Source organism: Canis lupus, chromosome 24 (genome assembly GCF_011100685.1).
Source record: "Canis lupus familiaris isolate Mischka breed German Shepherd chromosome 24, alternate assembly UU_Cfam_GSD_1.0, whole genome shotgun sequence".
NCBI classification, from domain to species: Eukaryota; Metazoa; Chordata; class Mammalia; order Carnivora; family Canidae; genus Canis; species Canis lupus.
The window spans coordinates 20,992,616-21,014,076 of NC_049245.1; the positions used below are offsets into that span (position 1 = coordinate 20,992,616).

The following is a 21,461-nucleotide window of genomic DNA, read 5'->3' on the forward strand; positions in this document are numbered from 1 at the left end:
CTGTGTTTGTCAGTGCCTGTGGCACTTCATGCCTTCCAACATCTCTTGGGAGCCATACTGTGGACCTCTTGACCAACCCCTGGGAATGCTCTGACTGCTGACCCCTTATGCCGTCCCTTTTCAGCCTGAAGCAGCCAGAGAGGTTATTGTCCCAATCCCTAACTGCAGTTAAGGTTATTATTCCAGAGGGAGGAATGAGTTAGGGACAGATGGGGCTAGGCAGGGAAAGATAAGGGAAAGGCCCAGAGTCAGGCTCCCATAAATCTCTAGGCTCCCATAAATCCCAAGGACACTGAAAGGCTCAGAGGCAGGCTCCTACTCTCCCAAGAAAACAGAGATAAGGCAGCAGAAACAGAGACAAAAATGTAAATCTGGCCCCTCACTCCAAAGTGTTAAGGAGTGAGTGTCTTCCTTTGATGGTTACCAAGCAACCACAGAAACTGCTCAGACCCCAAAACAGCCATATGTCATTCTCTCCAGACAGCACAAAGAGACCTCATGGCTGTGGGCTCCCTGGTTAGGTTCTCAATAAAAGGCCAGCCAAAAAGCCTTCAGCAGCAACCTTGTCAGGACCCCTCTCACTTCTGAGAGCTTTCTCTGTATCCTTACTTAATAAACTATTACTGTCCTCACTCTCCTTGGTCCATAAGATTCATTCTTCAAATCTGTGAGACAAGAACCAAGCTCTCCCGCTTCAGTGCTAGTCTCTCTTCCCGTCCTCTCCCCACCACCCTTTCTGCAGGCTCCTCCCCAGAGGTGACCAAAGTCAGTAGAGATTTTAGGCATCTACAAGCAATGTCCATAAATATTCTTCTTTTTCCACAAATGGTTTAAAAGTATTCATACTGTTTAGCACCCTACACGTTTTTAAAAAGGATTTTATTTATTGGGGGGGGGGGGCACTAGCAGGGGGAGGGACAGAGGGAGAGAGAGAAGCAGGCTCCCTGCTGAGCAGGGATGGTTCCAGGACCCTGAGATCATGACCTGACCCAAGACAGATGCTTAATTGACTGAGCCACCCAGGTGCCCCTACCCTACACCTTTTCATCTAACAATATAACTTGAAGGTCAGTCCAGATCAGTACGTAAAGATATTCTCATTTTGACATTCTGTTCCACTGTATAAATGTGCCATACTTTATTAGCTAGTCCTCTGCCAATGAACATTTAGGTTGTTTCCAAATGTTTTCTCTTACAAACAATTCTGCGGTGCTCCTACATGTGGAATTTAACCTACCAATATACCTGCACAAGAGGGAGGGATCAAAGGGCATGTGTATTTTCCATTTTGATATTGCCAAACTGCCTTTCTTGGAATCTGCACCAATTTACGCCCTGTGCTAGGTTCCTGGGGCTTCTCTACAAGGTACTGCAAACCACATGGCTTCAAACAACAGAAATGTACTGTGTCCCAGTATAAGAGGCTGGAAGTCTGAAATCAAGTTGTTGGCAAGGCCACCCTCCCTCTGAAGTCTTTAGGGAAGATGGCTTTTTTTTTTTTTTTAAGATTTTTAAATTTGTGTATTTGACACAGAGAGAGAGAGATGGAACACAGGGGGAGCGGCAGAGGGAGAGAGAGAAGCAGGCTCCTTACTGAGCAGGGAGCCCAATAGGGAGTAAGATCCCAGGACTGTGAGATCATGACTTGAGTCAAAGGCAGACACTTCACTCACTGAGCCACCCACGTGCCCCGGGAGGAAGACTTTTATGCTTCTTCTAGCTTCTGGTGGATACAGGCAACCGTTGGCATTCTTGGGCTTATAGACACGTCACTCCAGACTCTGTCTCCATCTTCACGTGGCCATCTGCCCTCTGTGTGTGTGTGTGTCATGGCCAAATCTCCCTTTCTTATTAGGGCACCGGTTATTGGATTAGGGCCCATCTTAATCCAGTAGCAACTCATTTTAACTTTATTATATCAGCAAAGACCCTATTTCCAAATAAAGTCACACTCATAGACTCCAAGTGGACATGAAATTTGGGGAAACAGTATTCAACCCAGTGCACATCTCTACTAGCAAAGTGTGACAGTTAAACAGCCCCCTTTACCATTCTTCAAGGGTTCATGTGACAGTTGGCGTTGGTGGGAATTAACTTTGGTTATTGGATTCTGCTTCTTCGAAAAGAGATATTCTGTGGGGATGGGGCTTTGTGGGGCCTGGGATTTATTGGGGTTATACATCAGGGCTGGTTACCTACTAGGCAGCTGGAAGGAGAGCTAATGCAACATAGATACTCTGAGGTGGAGGTCTACCTCACTTTTGGAGCCATTTTGTCAGTGTGAAATTCTGTCCCTGGTCCTGCTCAGCCGTGGGCACTAACTCAGAGTGTCCAGGTCAGAGGTCGTGCACCACAGCTCATGAGTTGAAGCTGCCCCTGGAACTGTTTCATCTTGCTCAGTGCTTAGTCAAGTTTTGAAACAGATACTAATGTTTAAAAATGGATACATCTCATATACAGATTTAGATTCTAACTTCTCCCGGAAAAAAAAATATCTGTTAACACTGTGCTTGCATTTCCACAGGGCAACAAACACTCCTAAGTACCACTACTGACATTTGATATTGTCTCCCCAGCTCTGGGCCTTCGAAACAAGATGCAATGCATAGGCGCAGGCTGTTTGACTGCCTGCATTTGAATCCCAGCTCCGCCCCTTGCTACCTGTGCATCCTTGGGCAAGCTACTCAGTGTTCCTGAGCCTCACTGGCCTTATCTGTAAAACTACCGGTTGATTTATTTAACCCATTTTTCTTGAGCATCTACTCTGTGCCAGGCATTTTTTAGGCACTTGGGATATAAACAAAGTGAACAAAGATCCTCGTTCTTGTGGAGATCATACTGTGGCAGGGGTAGACAAGTAACAATAATATAACAAATAGGTAAGTTATAGAGTGTACTGAAAGGTTGATAAATGCTGTAGGAAAGCAAAAACCAGACTCCAAAGTGCACAGGGAATGGGATATTGGGGCAGGGTCCCATTTTAAAACAGGCTGCTAGGGAAGGACTTGCTGAGAAGCAGGGCATTTGTGCAGACTTGAAAGGGGTGAGGGGGGCCGCCAGGTGATGAGCTGGGGAAAGTGTACCAGCAGAGGGAACAGCTAGGCAGAGGCCTGAGGCAGGAGCTGGCCTTGATGTGGGAGAAACAGCAAGGAGGCTGGTCCCGTGGGAAAGGAGACAGGAAGGGAGTCAAGGTCACAGGCGAAGAAAAGGAGAAAGTAGTGTCAGCAAATCAGGTAAGGCCTTACAGCCACAGAGCATTTTGGTTTTACTGTGTGAGGTGAGAGCCATGGGAGGTGCCGAGCAGAGAAGGGCATGACCTAACTTTGGTTATACATGGATCTGCCTAATTAGAGCACTGCAAAGATTAGACTCGGGGGTGGGGGGAGCACGAAGGGGAAAGCTGGGAGACCAGGGAGAAGCTGGTGTAATAATCTCAGTGAGAGGCGATGGTGGCTCAGGCCAAGAAGAAGCTGTGATGATGGAGAGAAGTGGCCAGGTCAGGCCGCATTTGCAAGGTTGGCTAGGCGCTGGGTTGGATTCGGAAGGTGAGGAAAGACAGGAGCTAAGGATGGCTCTGAGGGTTTGGCTTAGAGAGCCAGCAGGGAGTTGGAGCTACCACCTTCTCAGGGGTGAGTGACATAGCAGGGGTGGGGCGGGAGGGGAGGGTTGACGGGAGCATTTTGGGATAGTTGAGCTGGGATTCAACATGCAGGTGAACACGGCTGGAAATACAAACCTGCCATCTGGGAGCCAGGTTTGGGAATGATAGTCCTCACCTCATAAGTTGTTAGGAGGGTAAATGAATGAATTTGTGTCTGTAAGGCACTGAGAAGAGGGCCTGGCCTCTGGTAAGTGCTCATGGGGGTTAGGTGTTCTTGTTGCTCTGGAAGAAATCCCAGCTTTGGCTCTGACTCCCTCTTCCAGAACTCCAGGCTTCACATCCCCCTGGGGATGGGACAGTAGGTTGTCAAGATGGTGGAGAAATTTCCTTTCCAATAAGTTAGTGTTTAAATCCATCCTTGAGGGGCACCTGGGTGGGTCAGTCGATTTAGGGTCTGCCTTCTGCTCAGGTCATGATCCTAGGATTCTGGGATGGCGTCCTGCATCAGCCCCACAGCATCAGCCCCACAGCATGGAGCCCCCACATTGAGCCCCCAGATCAGGCTCCCTGCTGGGTGGTGAGCCTGCTTCTGCCTCTCCCTCTGCGGCTTCCCCTGCTTGTGTGCTCTCTCTCTCTCTCTCAGATAAATAAATAAAATCTTTTAAAAAAATAATAAATCCATCCTTGGGTCATTTCTCTGACCACTAGTTAACTCATCTGTAAAATGAAGATAATAGTCCCCTTTCTCAAAGAGTGATCATGAGGAGCTAATGAGAAATAGTGGATTTAAGTACCCAGCACACGGTGGGAGCTCCCAATAGTCTTTTTCCTCTCTACTCGTGGCACGTAGGGAGAAAAGAAGCAAAGTCAGTATCCATCCCAGCTGTTTATTGAAAGGGAAGGTAAGACTGAAGGTGTGCAGGATGGGGAAGGGGCATGGGGCACAGGGGCAGTAGTGCCTGCCTGGTAGGGGAACGGAGACCCCTCCAGGCCGGAGGTGGGACCTGGGCCGGGTGCAGCGGCGCCTCTCTCCAGCTATCTTGGAGCTCCCCCTCGTGGGATGAATGGAGATGATGTGTCTGGCTGCAGAGCCTGCTGGATGGAGGTGCTGGTACCCCCAGTAGGACACATTTGTTACAGGGTAAGTTCAGGACTTGTGGATGATGGTTTCTAGGGGAATGAATATCGAGGGACAAAGACATCCCAGCTCTCCTACCCCTGGCTCTTAGAGACCATTTAAATGCATGTTCAAAGTATCTTCTGAGCCATGTAGGACCATCAGGCCTCCAACCAGGCTCTCTGGATCAACCATCTTCCACTCCTGGAGGTTCCCTGGAAGCCAGGAAAGTGTCCAGCAGGCCCCCTGTTCCAGCTGTAGAACAAGAGTTGGCCCAAGAGGGGACGGAAGATGTGGGTCCAAATTCCTGCAGACGGCCAGCCTCCCTCAGCCACCTCATCTGTAAACTGAGGCTAATCATAGCCCATGATGGGTGGGACGGAGGGGCTCTGATGCCAAAGCACACATAGAAAACCTTCTGTGGGAGGTGACTATTTGCACCATCCTGGAGGTGAAGTCCAAGTGAATGTTTCTGACCCATCCTCGGGCATCCTGGAGCAGCTGACATAGGAAGGGGTCAGGGGATGAGAAAGACTCCACTACCCCTCCCCCCAACTTTGTCTATGGAGAGTAATGCTCATAGCTGGGGAGAAGAGGAAAGTCATGGAACTCTAGAACCTAATCCAAACCCCTCATGGTACGGAGACAGGAACTGATGGTCTGAAAGGATAAGTGGCTTGCCCGGGGTCACACAGAGTGGATGGGGATAGATGGGGATAGATCAAGGAGGATGTTTTCTGCTCCTGAAGGGTCTTGGGAAGGAGGGTTAGGTGGGAAGTTTTGGGAGGACTTGGGAAAAGTTGGCATTTTGGATGAGTTGGGGCCCAATCCTTGGGAAGGGGCACTGGGATTTGAGCTCCAGACTCTCTTGACCTAGGGTTCTGGGGGCATAAGTGGAAGGGGCCCCACTGAAAGTGAGAAGTTAGTGACACAATTGGAGGGCAGGGTGTGGTGGGACAGAGGAATGGTCCAGACCCAGGTCTGGCTCCTCCTCTGGCCTTGTGGGCAGCTCAAGAGTCCCGCTTGGGCTGGATGGTCTGCACAGACGATTGCCCAAAGGGGCTGGCAGGTGGTGAGAACCAACACTGGCCATTGGCGTCTCGGAAGATGGGCGACAGCTGCTGTTCTGGCTCATCCCCGAAGATCTCCACGTGGCCATCAGCGTCGGGGTCCAAGGGTTCTGCCTTCATGTCCTGGCTCAGCCAGCCAGTCACGGCCCAGAAGAGGCAAATGGCCAGCAGGATCCCAGCCGCCACACAGAGTGCTGTGCCTGCCAAGCGGCAGGTGCCCAGAGCCTGGTTGTAATCGGCTGCCCGCTGATCCAACACCAGGAACTCCCCCTCTCCGATGCCCTCCAGCTTGGGGGGTACTGCATAGCCGGTGGTCAGGGCTGCCACACCCAGCAGCAGAAGCAGGGTCCCCGAAGACAGACTGATCTGGAGACAGGCAGACAGATTTGGAGGTAGCCAGGGCCGGCCGGGGGGCCCCCCAGGTGATCCCAACTGGACTTAAAGGTAACACCTTGGTCTAACTTTAAGAGATAGGAATCACAGGGGATTCACAGAACACATCTTCTAAGATCTAACTGATGAAGGGCACAGCTGTCAGGTTCTATTTGGAATCTTGAGGCCCCTTGGTCAATGAATGTCCTTTCTAGCTCCCACTTAGTGGGTTTTTCTGTCTACCTTGAGTTTTCCTCCATTGTTATTTGGGTCCCGTCTCATCTCTCTGTCCCATCTACTTATTTCTCAGTCAAGATAACTCCCACACATCCTTCAGACCTCATCTCAAACCTCATCTCCTCAGGGAAGCCTCTCAGGATGCCCCTGGGACTGGGTCAGGGTCCCCTGCTTTGCATTTGTACAAACCTGCATACATTTGTTCTTCAGTGCACTCCCCCTGGTGCACACTTGAACATGTACTCTCATTACTACGGGAGTGAGGTCGGCCTGCCCTGCTGGAATGAGAGCCTGGAGAGCCATGAGAACAGACACAGTCTGGATCCCCATGGCACTGGCACAGAGCCACAGCTGAGTGAATGTTTGCAGAATGACTAAATGAACTACAGCGAGAAGCTCCTAGAGGACAGGGACCAACCACATCTTAAATTCTCTGTCCTCAAGAGCCTAGCACAGTGCCTGGCAATTAGAAGATACTCAAAATTTAAAAATACATACTCACCCTCTCCGGAGAATCTTCCCTGATCACCCCAGGTACCGAGAGCGTTTCCTCTCTGATCATTTGTCCTGAGGTTGTGCATTCACTCTACGTATCTTGGCACTTTGCCTCCCCTCTAGAATGAAGCCCTTTGAAAGCAGAGAGGAAGGACCCTCTGCCTCGGTCCCCTTACAGTATTTGCAAAGAGCTGTGCCCATTGTAGGGATTCAGCTTACTGTCACCTTTCCCTACACTGTGAGCCCTCACTGACCACTCTCCCTGGCAGTTATAGACACTGTTTCTCTAATGTCTTCGACTGCCCTGGCAACGGAACCTCAATATATCATTGTGAAGCCACAGTAAGATTTAACTGAGATGAAGCCCACTTCCTGCCAGTCAGTGTTTACTAGCCCCCTGGCCACCGTAATTAGTTCAGAGAAAGGCATGTGATCCAATCAGAGCCAATGCAATGCTCGGCAGGACTGGAAATGGAAAGCATTGCTTCTTTTCTGAAGGAAATACTGGAGGAAATTCTGATTTCCTGTAGATGGTATGGAGTGAAACACTGAAGATCAGCATGGTAGCAACTACCTGGGGAACATGTGGGTAGATCCTGAAGTTAAATGAGTCACAGAGTAGGGGCACCATGGTGGGGTGGGGGGCTGAAGACTAAGAGAAATCTTGAACCGCTGGATTGACCTTTGTCTGAAGTTGCTCAACCTCTGGTCTTTTCAATAAAATGACCTACATTTTCCCTTTATTGTTTAACCCGCTTGAATTTTTTAAAAAAATATTTTATTTTTAGGTAATCTCTGTACCCGGTGTAGGGCTCAAACCTGTAATTCTGAGATCAAGAGTTGTACGTTCTACCAACTGAGCCAGCCAGGTGCCCCAAATTTGTAAGGGTTTGAATGACTTAACAGTAGCCATTTGCCAGTTTTTTTTAAGTAGGCTCCATGCCCAATGTGGGGCTTGAACTCACGACCTTGAGATCCAGAGTCACATGCTCTACCAGCTGAGTCAGCCAGGTGCCCCCTAACTGGGTTTTTGTTGCTGTTGTGGTTGCTTGCATGTGCAAGACTCCTACCTGCTATACCTTCCCATTTCTTTTTTTTTTTAATTTTTATTTATTTATGATAGTCACAGAGAGAGAGAGAGAGAGAGAGAGAGAGAGGCAGAGACATAGGCAGAGGGAGAAGCAGGCTCCATGCACCGGGAGCCCGACATGGGATTCGATCCCGGGTCTCCAGGATGGCGCACTGGGCCAAAGGCAGGCACCAAACCGCTGCGCCACTCAGGGATCCCCGACCTTCCCATTTCTTTCTATCCACTGATCCCATCTCCTCCCTGCAGCCACAGGAAATCACAAAAGTTGTTCTTCCTCTGGCCTTACCTTCCAGCACAGTGAGGGCCAGGGTCGGCGGGGACACAGAATAGGAGGCCCCTCAGGGTCATCGCTGAGGGCTGTACCTGCACAGTCTTCATAGAAGAGATGCAGGTAGGAGCGGACCCCATACCATTTGCCATCTTCCACATTGGGGCCGCGGCTACAGCTGCAGGAACGGTCACAGTCTGGCATCGTGGATCTCTGTGGGGGAAGTAAGTTGCAGTGGACAGCGGGAGCGATCCGTGAGACCCTCCCAGGCCCCTGAATCTTTGTGTGTCATCTACTTTTCCTCCCATTTTAGGTAACCCACACTCATAATACAGCCTGGTCTTCTAGATACTGATTTGTCTTTCTACACATACACTGTGAATGAGTCAGTGCATAGGATCTCTTAAGGCCAGTGCTTGACATTTGTAGATGCCAATAAATAAGCTTGTTTAGTCTGGAGGCCACCCAGTGGCTAGGACTGTGAGTTTTGGGGTCTGACTGTCAGGATGAAATCCCAGATCCACAACTTCCTGGCTGTGTGGCCTTAGGCGAGTGCCTTCCCCTTTCCAAAAATTGGTTTCCTCATCTGTAAAGCAGCTAATAATCACACCTGCTTCACACAGTTACCATATGTGAGGCCAAGAAATAGTACCAGTTGTCATTACTATTACTATAATTTCTTAATATTATTATTTTTAAAGATTTTATTTATTTGACAGAGAGAGGGGGAGGGGAGCACAAGCAGAGGGAACAGGCAGAGGGAGAGGGAGAAGCAGGCTCTCTGCTGAGCAGGGAGCCCGATGTGGGACTCAATCCCAGGACTCCAGGACCATGACCTGAGCTGAAGGCAGATGCTTAACCAACTGAGCCACCCAGGTCCCTCTCTTCATTATTACTTTTATCCTAAACTTTTTGGGTCCCATATCTGGAGTAAGAGGTTCTCATCCCCCATCTCCTCTCAAAATCTTCCCCTCTTTTGGTATTCTTGGGGATAACTGTCATCATGGCTGACACTTGCCCAATCAGGACAACTTCCCCAGGTGCAAGGTTCTAAAAAATCCCTCCCCAGGGCTGCCCCCTCACAAGGCCACAACCTCCAAACCCCAGGTCATCTTGACTCCAGAGGAGGTGAAAGTCAGGAGCCCTCTTAGGTTCAAGGGTTTTTAGCTTTCTAGGGAAACCTATCTAAGAACCCCTCCTTTTTTAAGAATACATTGTTTATTGAGGTATACTTGACAAAAAGCATATTAGTTTCAGGTGTACAACATAATGATTTGGTATTTGTTTTTTGTTTTAAACATTTTTTTAAATTTTTATTTATTTATGATAGTCACACAGAGAGAGAGGGGGAGGGAGGCAGAGACACAGGCAGAGGGAGAAGCAGGCTCCATGCACCGGGAGCCTGATGTGGGATTTGATCCCGGGTCTCCAGGATCGCACCCTGGGCCAAAGGCAGGCACCAAACCGCTGCGCCACCCAGGGATCCCTGATTTGGTATTTGTGATGATCACCATAAGAAACCTAGTTAACATCTGTTGCTGTACCTAGTTACCAATATATTTCTTTCCCTATGAGAGAACTTTTAAGATCTATTCTTTTAGCAACTTTAAAATATGCAATACAGTATTATTAACCATAGTCACCATGCTATACATTATATCCTTGTAACTTATTTATTTTATTACTGGAGTTTGTACCTTTGGCCCCCTTCACACATTTTGCCCTGCCTCTGGCAACCACTAATCTTAAGAATCTCTCTTTTCGGGATGCCTGAGTGGCTCAGCCCTTGAGCATCTGCCTTTGGCTCAGGGCGTGGTCCCGGGGTCCCAGGATTGGGTCAGGCATTGGGCTTCCCTGCATGGAGCCTGCTTCTCCCTCTGCCTATGTCTCTGCCTCTCTCTGTGTGTCTCTCATGAATGAATGAATAAATCTTTAAAAAAAAAATCTCTCTTTTCACAGAGACGCTGAAAACTTGGTAATGGATACTTGTGTATCCATAGGCAGATAGGACTACAACCAAAGTAGGGGATGAGGGGAAGGGTGGGTATGGGAAGGGTGTGTGTGTTTGCACTGGTGAAGGACTGGGCTCCTGTGTCAGCACCCCTGAACAGTTTCAAACAAAATAAAGCAGTGAGCGTGGTGCCTGGGTGACTCAGTTGGTTGAGTTTCTAACTCTTCATTTCAGCTCAGGTCATGATCTCAGGGGTTGTAAGATTAAGCCCCCAAGTACTCAGGGGGTGCATTTTGAGATTCTGTCTTTCCCTCTCCCTCTACCCCAACCCCTGCTCACAGGCTCTGTCTCACTAAATACATAAAATCTCTAAAAAATAAAAATAAAGCAATGCACTTACACCGAAGGATAAGACAAATTTCTAGACCCCCCTCTAATTTCCAATCAGATGTGGCCTTCAATTTCCTGCATGGAGACACTCACCAGCACCCACATACACAGCACAGACAGGCATATACATACACAAATCAGAGACATACCATGGACTGATGCACATACACACCAGAGACACACACCAACACGGATACACAAACCTAACAGAGAAATACTCAGGCACACATATACCACAGAGAGACATATTCATAGACACACGTAGCACAGAGAAACAGACACACAGACACACCACACACAAAGACACTCCACAGATACACACACACACACACACACACACACACACACACACACAGCCAAAGCGTGCTGGGGCGACCCTTGGAGCCCCCACGGATCCACACAAGCGCCAGAAGTGCTTTTCTTAAAAGCCTGTCTATAAATAAATCGCGGCTCTTCACAACCCTCACCCACAACTCGGGGGAAAAAGAAAATAAAAGGAAAAGACAAAAACTACATATTTTTGGACAGTGAATGGGAAAAGGCAGAGACCAAAAACGAAAGAGAAGAAGCCGACGCGCGGTCCCGGGAGGGAGCGGGGATCGCCCCGGAGGCCGGTGGGCGGGGCCCCGAGGGGTGTGGCCAGTGCGGGACCCGCCCCGGCCCGGCGCCCGCGAGGCTCCCGGGGGTCCGCAGGGTGAGTGCGGGCGGGGGCCGTCGGCGTTAGAGCAGCGACTATTCGTTAAACACCCTAGGAGGGGAGAGGGAGCAGGGAAGAGAGGCTCAGGAATTGTTGGTCTGGGCCAGCTCCTGCCCCTGCAGCTCACGGTCCCTCTTCCCCTAACTATACCTCGTCACTGGATCTCGCTGGGACTGGAGAAGGAAGGTGACCTTGACGCCGCCTCCCCCTCGGCCTGGCCCCTCCTCCTCCCGAGTTAAGGTTGCGGGGAGCGGGTCCGGCGATCAGGGGGAGGGGGACAGAGGAGGCTCCGGACCCCGCTGCGGGTACCCGGGACGCCGGTTGCCATAGAAACCGCTGGGGAGGTGTCCTTGGGCAGGAGGAGGGAGGAGCTCGGTGTGAAAGGAGCGGGAAGAGGAGGGGGCCGCAGGGTCCGAGGGGGGAGACTGCGGCGGCGGCGAGGGGAGGGAGGAGTAGGCGAAGGTGACAGGCGCGAGGGCCTGAAGACGGATGGAATCTGTTGCCTGCGCCGCCTCAGTTCTCCTTCCCAGACCCCCAGGCCCTCCCACTCCAGTGGCCCGGGCTGCCCTGGCTCCGTGAAGGGGCGCCCTGCTGGGGGGCCAGTTCCTCCCGCTCTACACCGCACCACTGTTTCTGACCGGCCCACCAGTCCCCTGGTCCAGATCAACAGCCGCCTTTCCCCCAGGAGGAAACTGAGGCACGGAGGGTGGGAATAGGTTTTTAGCAAAGAGGTGGGTAGCGTCTCGTCCTCTGAAGCCTCTGCGCATCCACTCGGCACTGAGGTGTCTCCGGGAGATGGGGCTGGTGAGATCTCTGCCCCCTGCCACTTCTCTGGGACCTCACCTCCCAAAGCCCAGGGCACACCAAGGCTCGGGCGCCGCCGCCCCGTCCGAGGCTGGACGCGGCCGGGCTGGGGATGCGGGCTGAGGTGGGGCTCCCCGGAACCCGGGAGAAGGCGGGGTGGGGGTCAGGGCCGAGCTCACCTCTCCGCCTGCTGTCTCCGCCGAGCGGGAGCCAGAGCGAGAGCCGAGCAGAAGCTGCTTTTGTCGGCGCCTGCGCCGCAGCCCGGGGGCGGGGGTGATACGGGGGTAAGAGGGGGGCACCCGCCCGCCCCAAGGGCTGGCTCTGCAGATTGCGGACCCCTGCAGGATGGATAGCCCCTGTCTCCTTCCAGAGTTTCCTTCTCACTCTGAGGCCCCAGACCGCTCGCGGAAACCCCACGGCCTCCCCGGAACGCACCCCCTCCTTCGGTCCCTCAAACTCCTCATCCGACATTCCATCGCTCCCTCCATCTCTCACCCCTCTGACCCAAGACCCTCGCCGTCACTGAGCCGTCACTTCCTCATTGCATCCTCGGCCCCCTCTATGGGTTTCCATTCCCTCCACGGAGTCCCTAACCCAGTACACAAACGCTCATCTTGCTGAGCCGCCATCTGCTCCACAGATTCTGGTCTCTGACCCATGGCTGAGCCCCCTCTCCCTCGGGAGCCCCCTACTTCTTACTCAGTCCCCTATCCTCTCTCCATTCTCTTTCCCTCTTTGACCCCCTGACCTGGCTAAGGGTCAACCCCTCTTATCTTGAGAAGGGAGTTGAGGTTAGGGAGGAGGGGTTGGGAGAGTAGTTTCCTTTCCTCTCTGGAAGGAACAAACGAGATAGCCTCCCTTGGTCTCTAACCTACCCTCAGGTCTGCCCTGGGCAGCGTGTGCAGAGAGCCAACCCTTGCCAGATAATTGTGTCTACTTCATTTCTTGTCCTGTGCCCACAGCCTTGGTTTTGTCCCACACTTGCTGTGTGGTCTTGGGAAAGTCACTGCACTGCTCTGAACTTCATCAAACAGCATTGCACAAACATACCTTCATGCCTTGAACATCCATTCTGCCTCTCCATGTACTGGGGCTGGAGATACAGAGACCAATAAACTGCAAGATGAGGCCATATCTTTTTCCATTCACTGTTGTGTCCCGACGCGTCATGTCATGCTTGGCATTGAGTAGGCCACTCAATAAATATTTACTGAACATAGACTCATAATAATAAGAAATATATGATGTTCATTATGTGCAAAGGGCTTGTCTAAGTGCTTTCCATGTATTAATCACTCATTTAACTGTGTGTGAGACAGACAGAGACAGAAAGAGGAAGTCCTGGTGCCCAGAACTAAAGGCCTCAAGTGGTGACAGGACATGAAGCTGGATAAGCAGGCATACACGACACCCTTCAGGGCCTAACAAGCCAAGGAAAAGAGTTTGCAGTTCAACCCAAGAGTCATGGGGAACCATGGAAGCATTTGAAGAAGGGATGTGATCTGAACTGCACACTGAAAAGATCCCTCTGGATGCAGGATAGAATGCTCCAGAGTGGCAGCAGAGAGACCAGTGAGGAATCTCCACATCAGAGATAATTATGTCAGCCTAGTGGACCTTGCAGAGAAATGAATGGCTCCAAGAGATGGTAGGGGGTAAAATGAACTACAGGAATAAGAAAAGATTGGGAACAACCTGTGCTAGTTTTAAAAATGGCCACAAATTCTTTAGCACTTCTCCAAAGGAGAGGGGGGAATCTACATACCCTCTCTTTGTATCTTGCATGAGCTGATGGCTGCATGGGGCAAGTGATGCTCTGACATCTAAGGCTAGGACATAAGAGGACATGCACCTCCCCTAGAACTCTGGCTCTTGGTGACCCGAGGAGCCATGCAGGAAGTCTATCTACCTTGAGGCCACTGTGCTGTGAAGAAGCAGAAACCACATGGAGAGTTCTACATGAAGTTACCAGTCCCAGCTGAGACTGGCCTTTGAGTCATCCCACTTTAGGCATCAGATGAGTGAAGAAGCAACCAGATGATTCCAGTCCACAATGGTTTGAATCAGTTTCAGCTCTGATGATATGGGAGAGGGGATGGATGAGGTTCTAGAGGCAATGGGAAGGGATGAGGTCAGGTGTACAGGAAGGATGGGCTTTGGGCCAGCACAGGAAAGATCCAGTGTCCTCTGAGAGCTGGGGGAAGAAGGAGGGTGGCCACCAAGAAGAGATACAATGTGGTGGTTATGAGTTGAACTCTGCATGTAACAGATCCATGTTTGAATCTTGGTTCTGCCACTCACTGCTTACATGATTTAACTGCTCTAAGCCTCCGTTTCCCTGACCATAAAATAGATATATTAGTGGTTGCTTCTTAGGAAGGTTATAAGAGTGAAATGAGATATGCATATAAAACCCCTACTGAAGCACCTGGCACAGAGTAAGACCCCAACAAATGATTGTTGTCACTACTACTATTATTGTTACATTAGTTTATAGGTGAGGAGGGTAGGGAATTGAGTGACAAGACATCTGATAAATTGAATGCTCTGGAGAAAAATAAGAAGCATCACCTATTAAGAAAGAGGAAGGTTTTAAGGGTGCCTGGCTGGCTCAGTCAGTGGAGCATGCAAGTCCTCATCTTGGGTTTGTGAGTTTAAGCCCTATGTCGGGTGTAGCACTGACTTAGAATGTAAATTATTAAAAAAAAAAAAAGAAAGAAAGAAAGAGGAAGGTTTTAGTTCAAAAGGAGGCTTAAAAAGGGTGGTGGATCAGACATAAAAGGCCACATATTGTATGTTTTCACATATATGAAATAGCCAGAGTCAGAAAATCCACAGACAGAAAACAGGTTAGTGGTTCCTAGGGGCTGGGAGAAGGAAGGAAAGGTGAGTTATTGCTTCATGGTTTTCCTTTTAGAGTGATAGAAATAATCTAGAACTAGATAATGGTGCTGGATGCACAACATTGTGAATGTGCTAATGATAAATTTTAAGTTATGTATAGTTTACTACAATCTTTTCAAAGGGTAGTAAAGATTTGGAATAATCAATAATGATAGTGGCGGTGGTGGTGACAGATGTCACATACTGAGCATTTCCTGTGTGCCAGCATAATTTATCTTCTCAATGACCTTATGAGGTCACTTGCCTGAGGTCACCAACCTGTCATTCAGACACAATGTGGCAGAATCTGAATTTGCTCCGATGGCTTTGAGGCCAGGATCTGTAGAGACAATAGCATGTATGGTTGTGACTTTCTTTGGCAGTGTCAGGAGAAATGGGAATGAAGGAAGCCACTGGAACCCCAGCTCCTGGACAGGTGGGGCAGAAAGAGGGGGTGAATGTGGATGCAGAGAGCAGAGGAGAAAATAGACCTGATAATGAACCTCAGGATGGATCCTGGCTCAGTAAGGAAGGATGCCAATGCAGCTCAGGAGGAGAGCAGATGGATCTGTAGAAGATGCAGGAATTCCAGACAGAGGAACTCAATGAAGTCCAAAAATAGGTAGATGGGAAGGAAGGGAGCCTGAGGTCAGAGAGTGGGACTCTGTAGTTAAAGATTTTAGATGTAGAACCCTGTAAGAGATGAGAAGGTTTACTAAGCCAGTGCTATCCAATAGAAATTTCTCCAACAATGGGAATGGTCTAGATCTGTGTGTGCTGCCTAAACAGGAACCACTGGCCATATTTGGCTATTAAGCATTTGAAGTGTGGCTAGTAAGACTGATGAACTGAATTCTAAATTTCATTTGACCTAATTACTTTATTTACTTATTTATTTTTAAGTAGGCTCTATCTATACCCAAAGTGGGGCTTGAACTCACCGCCTAACATCAAGAGTCACATGGTCTACCCTCTGAGCCAGCTAGGCACTTCCTAACCTTAATTACTTTAAGTTTCAATAGCCACATATGGCTAGTGCCATCATATTGGACAGTCAGGTGTCAGTGGGTCAGCCAGGGCCCCACTTGGAACATAACCGTCGTCTTAGATCCATTCTCTTTCATCTAGGGCTTTTGCCCTGCCCCCTAGTGGTCTCTTCTCTACATTGTGCCACAGTGAGCTTTAATGCATGCCTCAGATTCTCACAGGGGAGTCTCACTGCCTGCTCAAAACCCTCTAATGACATGTCATCTTACTCAGGATAAAAGGAGAAAACTGTGGTAGATTAAATATGGCCACAAACTCTTCGTCACTCTGCCCTTCAAGAGGTGGAGTTTATTTCTCCTCAATCTGAGCTGGCACGGCGGTTGCTTCAACCAACCAAAGGTGGCAAAAACAACGCTGTGCTTGTTCTGGACTTAGCTCTCAAGAAGACCAGTTTCTTCTTCCCTGCCTCTTGGAACACTCCCTTCTGGAAAGCTCCCTCTTGGAGCCCAGTCCCCGTGCCTTTAAAGAAGCCCAAGCGACACAGAGAGCCACATGCAGGTGCTCCAGCCCCAGCTGGGGTTTGACAGCCCCGGACAAACCTCCAGCCCACAGCTAGCACAAAACACTGTATTGGACAGCATGGTGTGAGTGAGTCATCTCAGACATGTCAGCCCACTTGGGCCCTCGGATGATGTCACATGAGCAGAATAACTATCCCACTAAATCCTATAAACCCACAGTATCTCAGGAGATAATAAAACAGTGTTAAGCTAGTAAGTTGAAAGATGATTTGTTACACAGCAATGACTACCCCAAACTAGTCTTACTAGGACCCGCGATTGCCCCTCCCCCACAACCTTACTTACCTAGTGATCTCCTCTTCTTCCATCTCCTCACTTACCACTCACCACCCCGGCCACACCGGAATCCTTGAATGAACTAAGTGCATCAGGCGAACTCCCATCTTAAGGTGTCAGAGCCTTTGTACTTGTTTCTCTGCTTTTACTGACCCTTCTCCAGATATCTGCATGGCTAGCTTCTGGCTTTACTCAGATCTCTGCTCGTATGTCAGCTTGTCAAGGAAGCTTTATTTCAATCCTGTGGTAGAGACATAGACTGCTCACCAAATTTCCATGTGCATCACATACATTTCCTAGTTCCCTTGAAGTCAGAAAAAAACATGTGATTAGTTCTGGCCAATGAGATCCAGGTCTCCAAAGAGTTCCTTGGCGGCAGATTTTCTTGGAAGGGAAAGAACAGAACTTAAGATTCATTTAGTTAACAGAAAACCCTGAAAACAACTGAGGGTGAGAAATTGGGTTGCTAAGAAACCTCCTAGAATGGGGAGATGTTTGGCATCCATTGCTAGGCAACCTAAAAGAAGCTAGATAGGCAGGTTTGGCTGCAAGCAGCTTTCTCCCTCCTTTTCATAGGCTCCCTGAATGCCAGACTGGATATGGTCTTAAATATTTCTGGTCCAACCACCTAACTGCCTACATGGGGAAAGTAAGACCTCAAAAGGCAAGATGATTAGCCCAAATTCCCTGTAATTTCTCAACAAGAGCAAAGACAAATGGCCTAGGAGGGTATTGTTATGGGGAGTGAACTGGCATGGCTGAGGCAGAGTTTTAGGGTACAGCTGCAACTGTAAAAGGCCTCGAATGCCAAGAATCTTAGCATTCATCCTGAGGGTAATGGGGAACCACTGAAAGGTTTCAGAGTTAGTCACATTTCTTTTTTTTTTTTTAAGATTTATTTTTTTAAAGATTTTATTTATTCATTCATGAGAGACACAGAGAGAGAGAAAGGCAGAGACACAGGCAGAGGGAGAAGCAGGCTCCATGCAGGGAGCCAGATGCGGGACTTGATCCCAGACTCCAGGATCACGCCCTGGGCTGGAGGCAGGCGCTAAACTGCTGAGACACTCAGGGATCCCCTTATTTATTTTTAAAAGGTTTTATTTATTTATTAATGAGAGACACAGAGAGAGACAGAGACATAGGCAGAGGGAGAAGCAGGCTCCCTACGAAGAGCCTGATGCAGACTCGATCCCAGGACCCCAGGATCACGCCCTGAGTCAGACACAGATGCTCAACCACTGAGCCACCCAGATGCCCCTTATTTATTTATTTTTAGAGAGAAAGTGAGGGGAAGGGCAGAGAGAGAGGAAGAGGGAATCCCAAGCAGACTCCCCTCTAAGAGCAGAGCCGGACATGGGGCACAGTCTCACAACCCTGAGATCATGACCTGAATAGAAACAAAGAGTCAAAAAAAAAAAAAAAAAAAAAAAAAGAAAAGAAAAAGAAAAAGAAACCAAGAGTCAAAGCCTTAACCCACTGAGCCAACAAGGCATCCTGGTCATGTTTGTTCTCAAAAGACCCCTCAGGCTGTTTCACCTGGGAGTGGCTTGAATGATTGGGGGCTTGAATCACCTGGACTCTCCTTTGCTTAGGGCATGGGCAGATACAAGGGGAGGTGCCTGCATCACCTGGAGCACGGATACAGAGCTCCTCCCATGTTTTGGGCTTCTTCATTGCATGATGATCTTAAGGACGTGGACTTCTTATTTGGTATTTTCATGTAGAAACCTACAGCATCTTTCTGCTACATTCTACTGGTTACAAGTGGATCACAAAGGCCAGCCCGGTCTCAGGAAGAAGTAAATTTATGGGAAGGATGTCAGAGAACTTGTAGCTATGTTCTAAAACCACAACAACTGGGATGCCTGGGTGGCTCAGGGCATGATCCTGGGATCTGGGATCGAGTCCCACATGGCGCTCCTTGTAGGGAGCCTGCTTCTGCCTCTGTGTGTGTGTCTTTCGCTCATGAATAAATAAAATCTTTTTAAAAAATAAAAAAAATAAAACCACAACAACCTACTGAGGGTCTCGGTCACAGCTTAAACATCACTGTCTCCATGAAGTGATCTAACTATGCCCTTGCTCCATGTCCACATTAAGTACCTCTCTGTGTTCCCCCAATCCCACATCCATCTCCATCAATGTACTTCCATCGCTCTGGTTATGTCTTTCTCCTCCTCAGGACTGAGTTCAGTGAGGACAGGCCATGTCTGTCTTTTTCACCTTTGTACACCAGCACCCAGCACAGAGCCTGGCAAAAGCAGGCCCTTTATAAACGTTTGTTGAATAGGTGAGTAAATGAGTGACTGAATGAGCCAAGGCAAGGAATCCCATGTAGAAGCCATTCCTCCCTTGAGAAGCTGACATACTAATTAGAGAGAATTACAAAATTAAAACTGCATATGACAAATACCACAATGATAAATGCTATTAAGAAAAAGAAAGCGGGATCCCTGGGTGGCGCAGCGGTTTGGCGCCTGCCTTTGGCCCAGGGCGCGATCCTGGAGACCCGGGATCGAATCCCATGTCGGGCTCCCGGTGCATGGAGCCTGCTTCTCCCTCTGCCTGTGTCTCTGCCTCTCTCTCTCTCTCTCTCTGTGACTATCATGAATAAATAAATAAAATCTTTAAAAAAAAAAAAGAAAGCAAATAAGAGGATAGTGTAAGGATGTGTGTTACTTTTTAAGAATGATCAGGGAAGACCTTTTTGAGGTAGTGACACTGGAACCAAGATCCAATGGACTGCCTTCCTTTCTGGAGCTCAGCATCCTCTTCCAAATACATGGTGGTGGGGGCAGAATTCAGTTCCTTGGGGTCAAGGTCCCTCCCTGTGTTCTTCCCCACTGTCAACTGGTGCCACTCTTGAATCCTGAGAGCCAATTCGGAGGTAGTAATCATTTCAAACAGAGGCGCCCAAGTAGTGCAGTTGGTTGAGTGTCTGCCTTCCACTCTGGTTGTGATCTCAGGGTCCTGTGATTGAGCCCCGCATCAGGCTGCCCACTCAGTGGGGAGTTGGCTTGTTCCTCTTCCTCTGGCCCCCTGCTCATGCTCTCTCTCACCCTCTCTCTCTCTCAAATAAATAAAATCTAAAAAAAAAAAAAAAAAAAAAAAGCATTTCCAGCAGAGTGAACAGCAAAGGGCTGTTCAAAAGGACTGAAGTGAGGATCCCTGGGTGGCGCAGTGGTTTGGTGCCTGCCTTTGGCCCAGGGTGTGATCCTGGAGACCCGGGATCGAATCCCACGTCAGGCTCCCTGCATGGAGCCTGCTTGTGTCTCTGCCTCTCTCTCTCTTTTTGTGACTATCATGAATAAATAAAATCTTTTTTTAAAAAAGGGGCTGAAGGGATCCCTGGGTGGCGCAGCGGTTTGGCGCCTGCCTTTGGCCCAGGGCGCGATCCTGGATGCCCGGGATCGAATCCCACGTCGGGCTCCCGGTGCATGGAGCCTGCTTCTCCCTCTGCCTGTGTCTCTGCCTCTCTCTCTCTCTCTCTCTGTGACTATCATGAATAAATAAATAAAATCTTTAAAAAAAAAAAAAAGGGGCTGAAGTGGACATGTGTTTGGTAGTTTTAAGGAACATCAAGGAAGCCAGTGTGGCTACAGTATGGCAAAGGAAGGAAAGAGCAATAGAGGTGAATCCCATAGTGGGCTACAAACCAAATCATATAGGATTTTGCAGGCCATGCTGAGGACTTTGGCTTTTAGTCTGAATGAGATAGGTGCCAATGGAGGGTTTTGAGCAGAGGTGGGACATAGTCTAATTTATAGCCTATCCCTCTGGCTGCTATTTGGACAAGAAGACTGTGATTGGAGCAAAGGAGAAAGCAAGGAGTTCAGTGAGGAGGCTGACTCAGGATACCAGGCAAGAGATGGGTGGCAGGTGGGCAGGGAGTGGGGGGACCATGAGAAGTGATTGGACACAGGATACATTTTGAAAGTAGAGCCAACATGAACAAGGGATATGAAGCTATTGGGAAAAAGAGGAGCTAAGGATGACCAACAGGTTGTTGGTCTTTTAGTCACATGAGATGTGAAGATGCGGGGTGGGGAAAGGAAGCACCGTGGAAACAAGAATTCATGTTTAGGCATGCCAAGTTTGAGGTGACAATTAGACATCCCAGTGGACATGACAAGGAGACAACTAGACACAAGTCTGGCAACATCAGGATGGAGATATGGACTTGAGCATATATAGCATATATACAGCTATATTAAGCATCATTCGAAGATGGCCCCAAGATCCCCGCCCGCTGGTACATGCCAACATAACCTGCTACCCTCCATGGGGGTGAGACCAGTGAGTATGATGGAGGTCATTCTTGTGATTTGGTTACGTTATATGGCCAAGGTGAAGGGATTTTGCAGATGTGATAAGGTCCCAAATTAGTTGATTTTTAGTCAATCAGATGGGAGACTTTCCTAGGTGGGCTCGATCTAATCAATTGAGCCCTTTAAAAGAGAGCATTCCCTGGCTTAGTCAGTAGGGCATGTGACTCTTGACCTTGGGGTTATGAGTTGTAGCCCCATGTTGGGCATAGAGACTACTTTAAAAAATGAATGAATCAATGAATCAATGAATCAGTCAATTAACGCAAGCCTTCCCTGAGGCAAGCAACTGGAAGCTGCAGAAATATTCTTCT

The 21,461-nt window shown here is 49.0% G+C and overlaps 1 protein-coding gene across 3 annotated transcripts; it reads right to left on the reverse strand.

The window, feature by feature from the left end:
* Positions 1-4,472: 4,472 nt before the first annotated feature.
* NRSN2 (neurensin 2) lies at positions 4,473-17,182 on the reverse strand. Of its 3 annotated transcripts, none has more exons than XM_038571898.1 (3): positions 16,829-17,182; positions 8,269-8,463; positions 4,473-6,154 (listed from the first exon to the last, which is right to left on the reverse strand). In XM_038571898.1, the coding sequence occupies exons 2-3, from the start codon at positions 8,452-8,454 to the stop codon at positions 5,729-5,731; spliced, it is 612 nt and encodes a 203-aa protein (XP_038427826.1). In that variant the 5' UTR covers positions 8,455-8,463; positions 16,829-17,182; the 3' UTR covers positions 4,473-5,728. The 3 variants fall into 3 exon arrangements, with proteins under 3 accessions (XP_038427826.1, XP_038427829.1, XP_038427828.1); XM_038571901.1 differs by lacking the exon at positions 16,829-17,182 and adding an exon at positions 12,272-12,461; XM_038571900.1 differs by lacking the exon at positions 16,829-17,182 and adding an exon at positions 11,439-11,734.
* Positions 17,183-21,461: the final 4,279 nt, after the last annotated feature.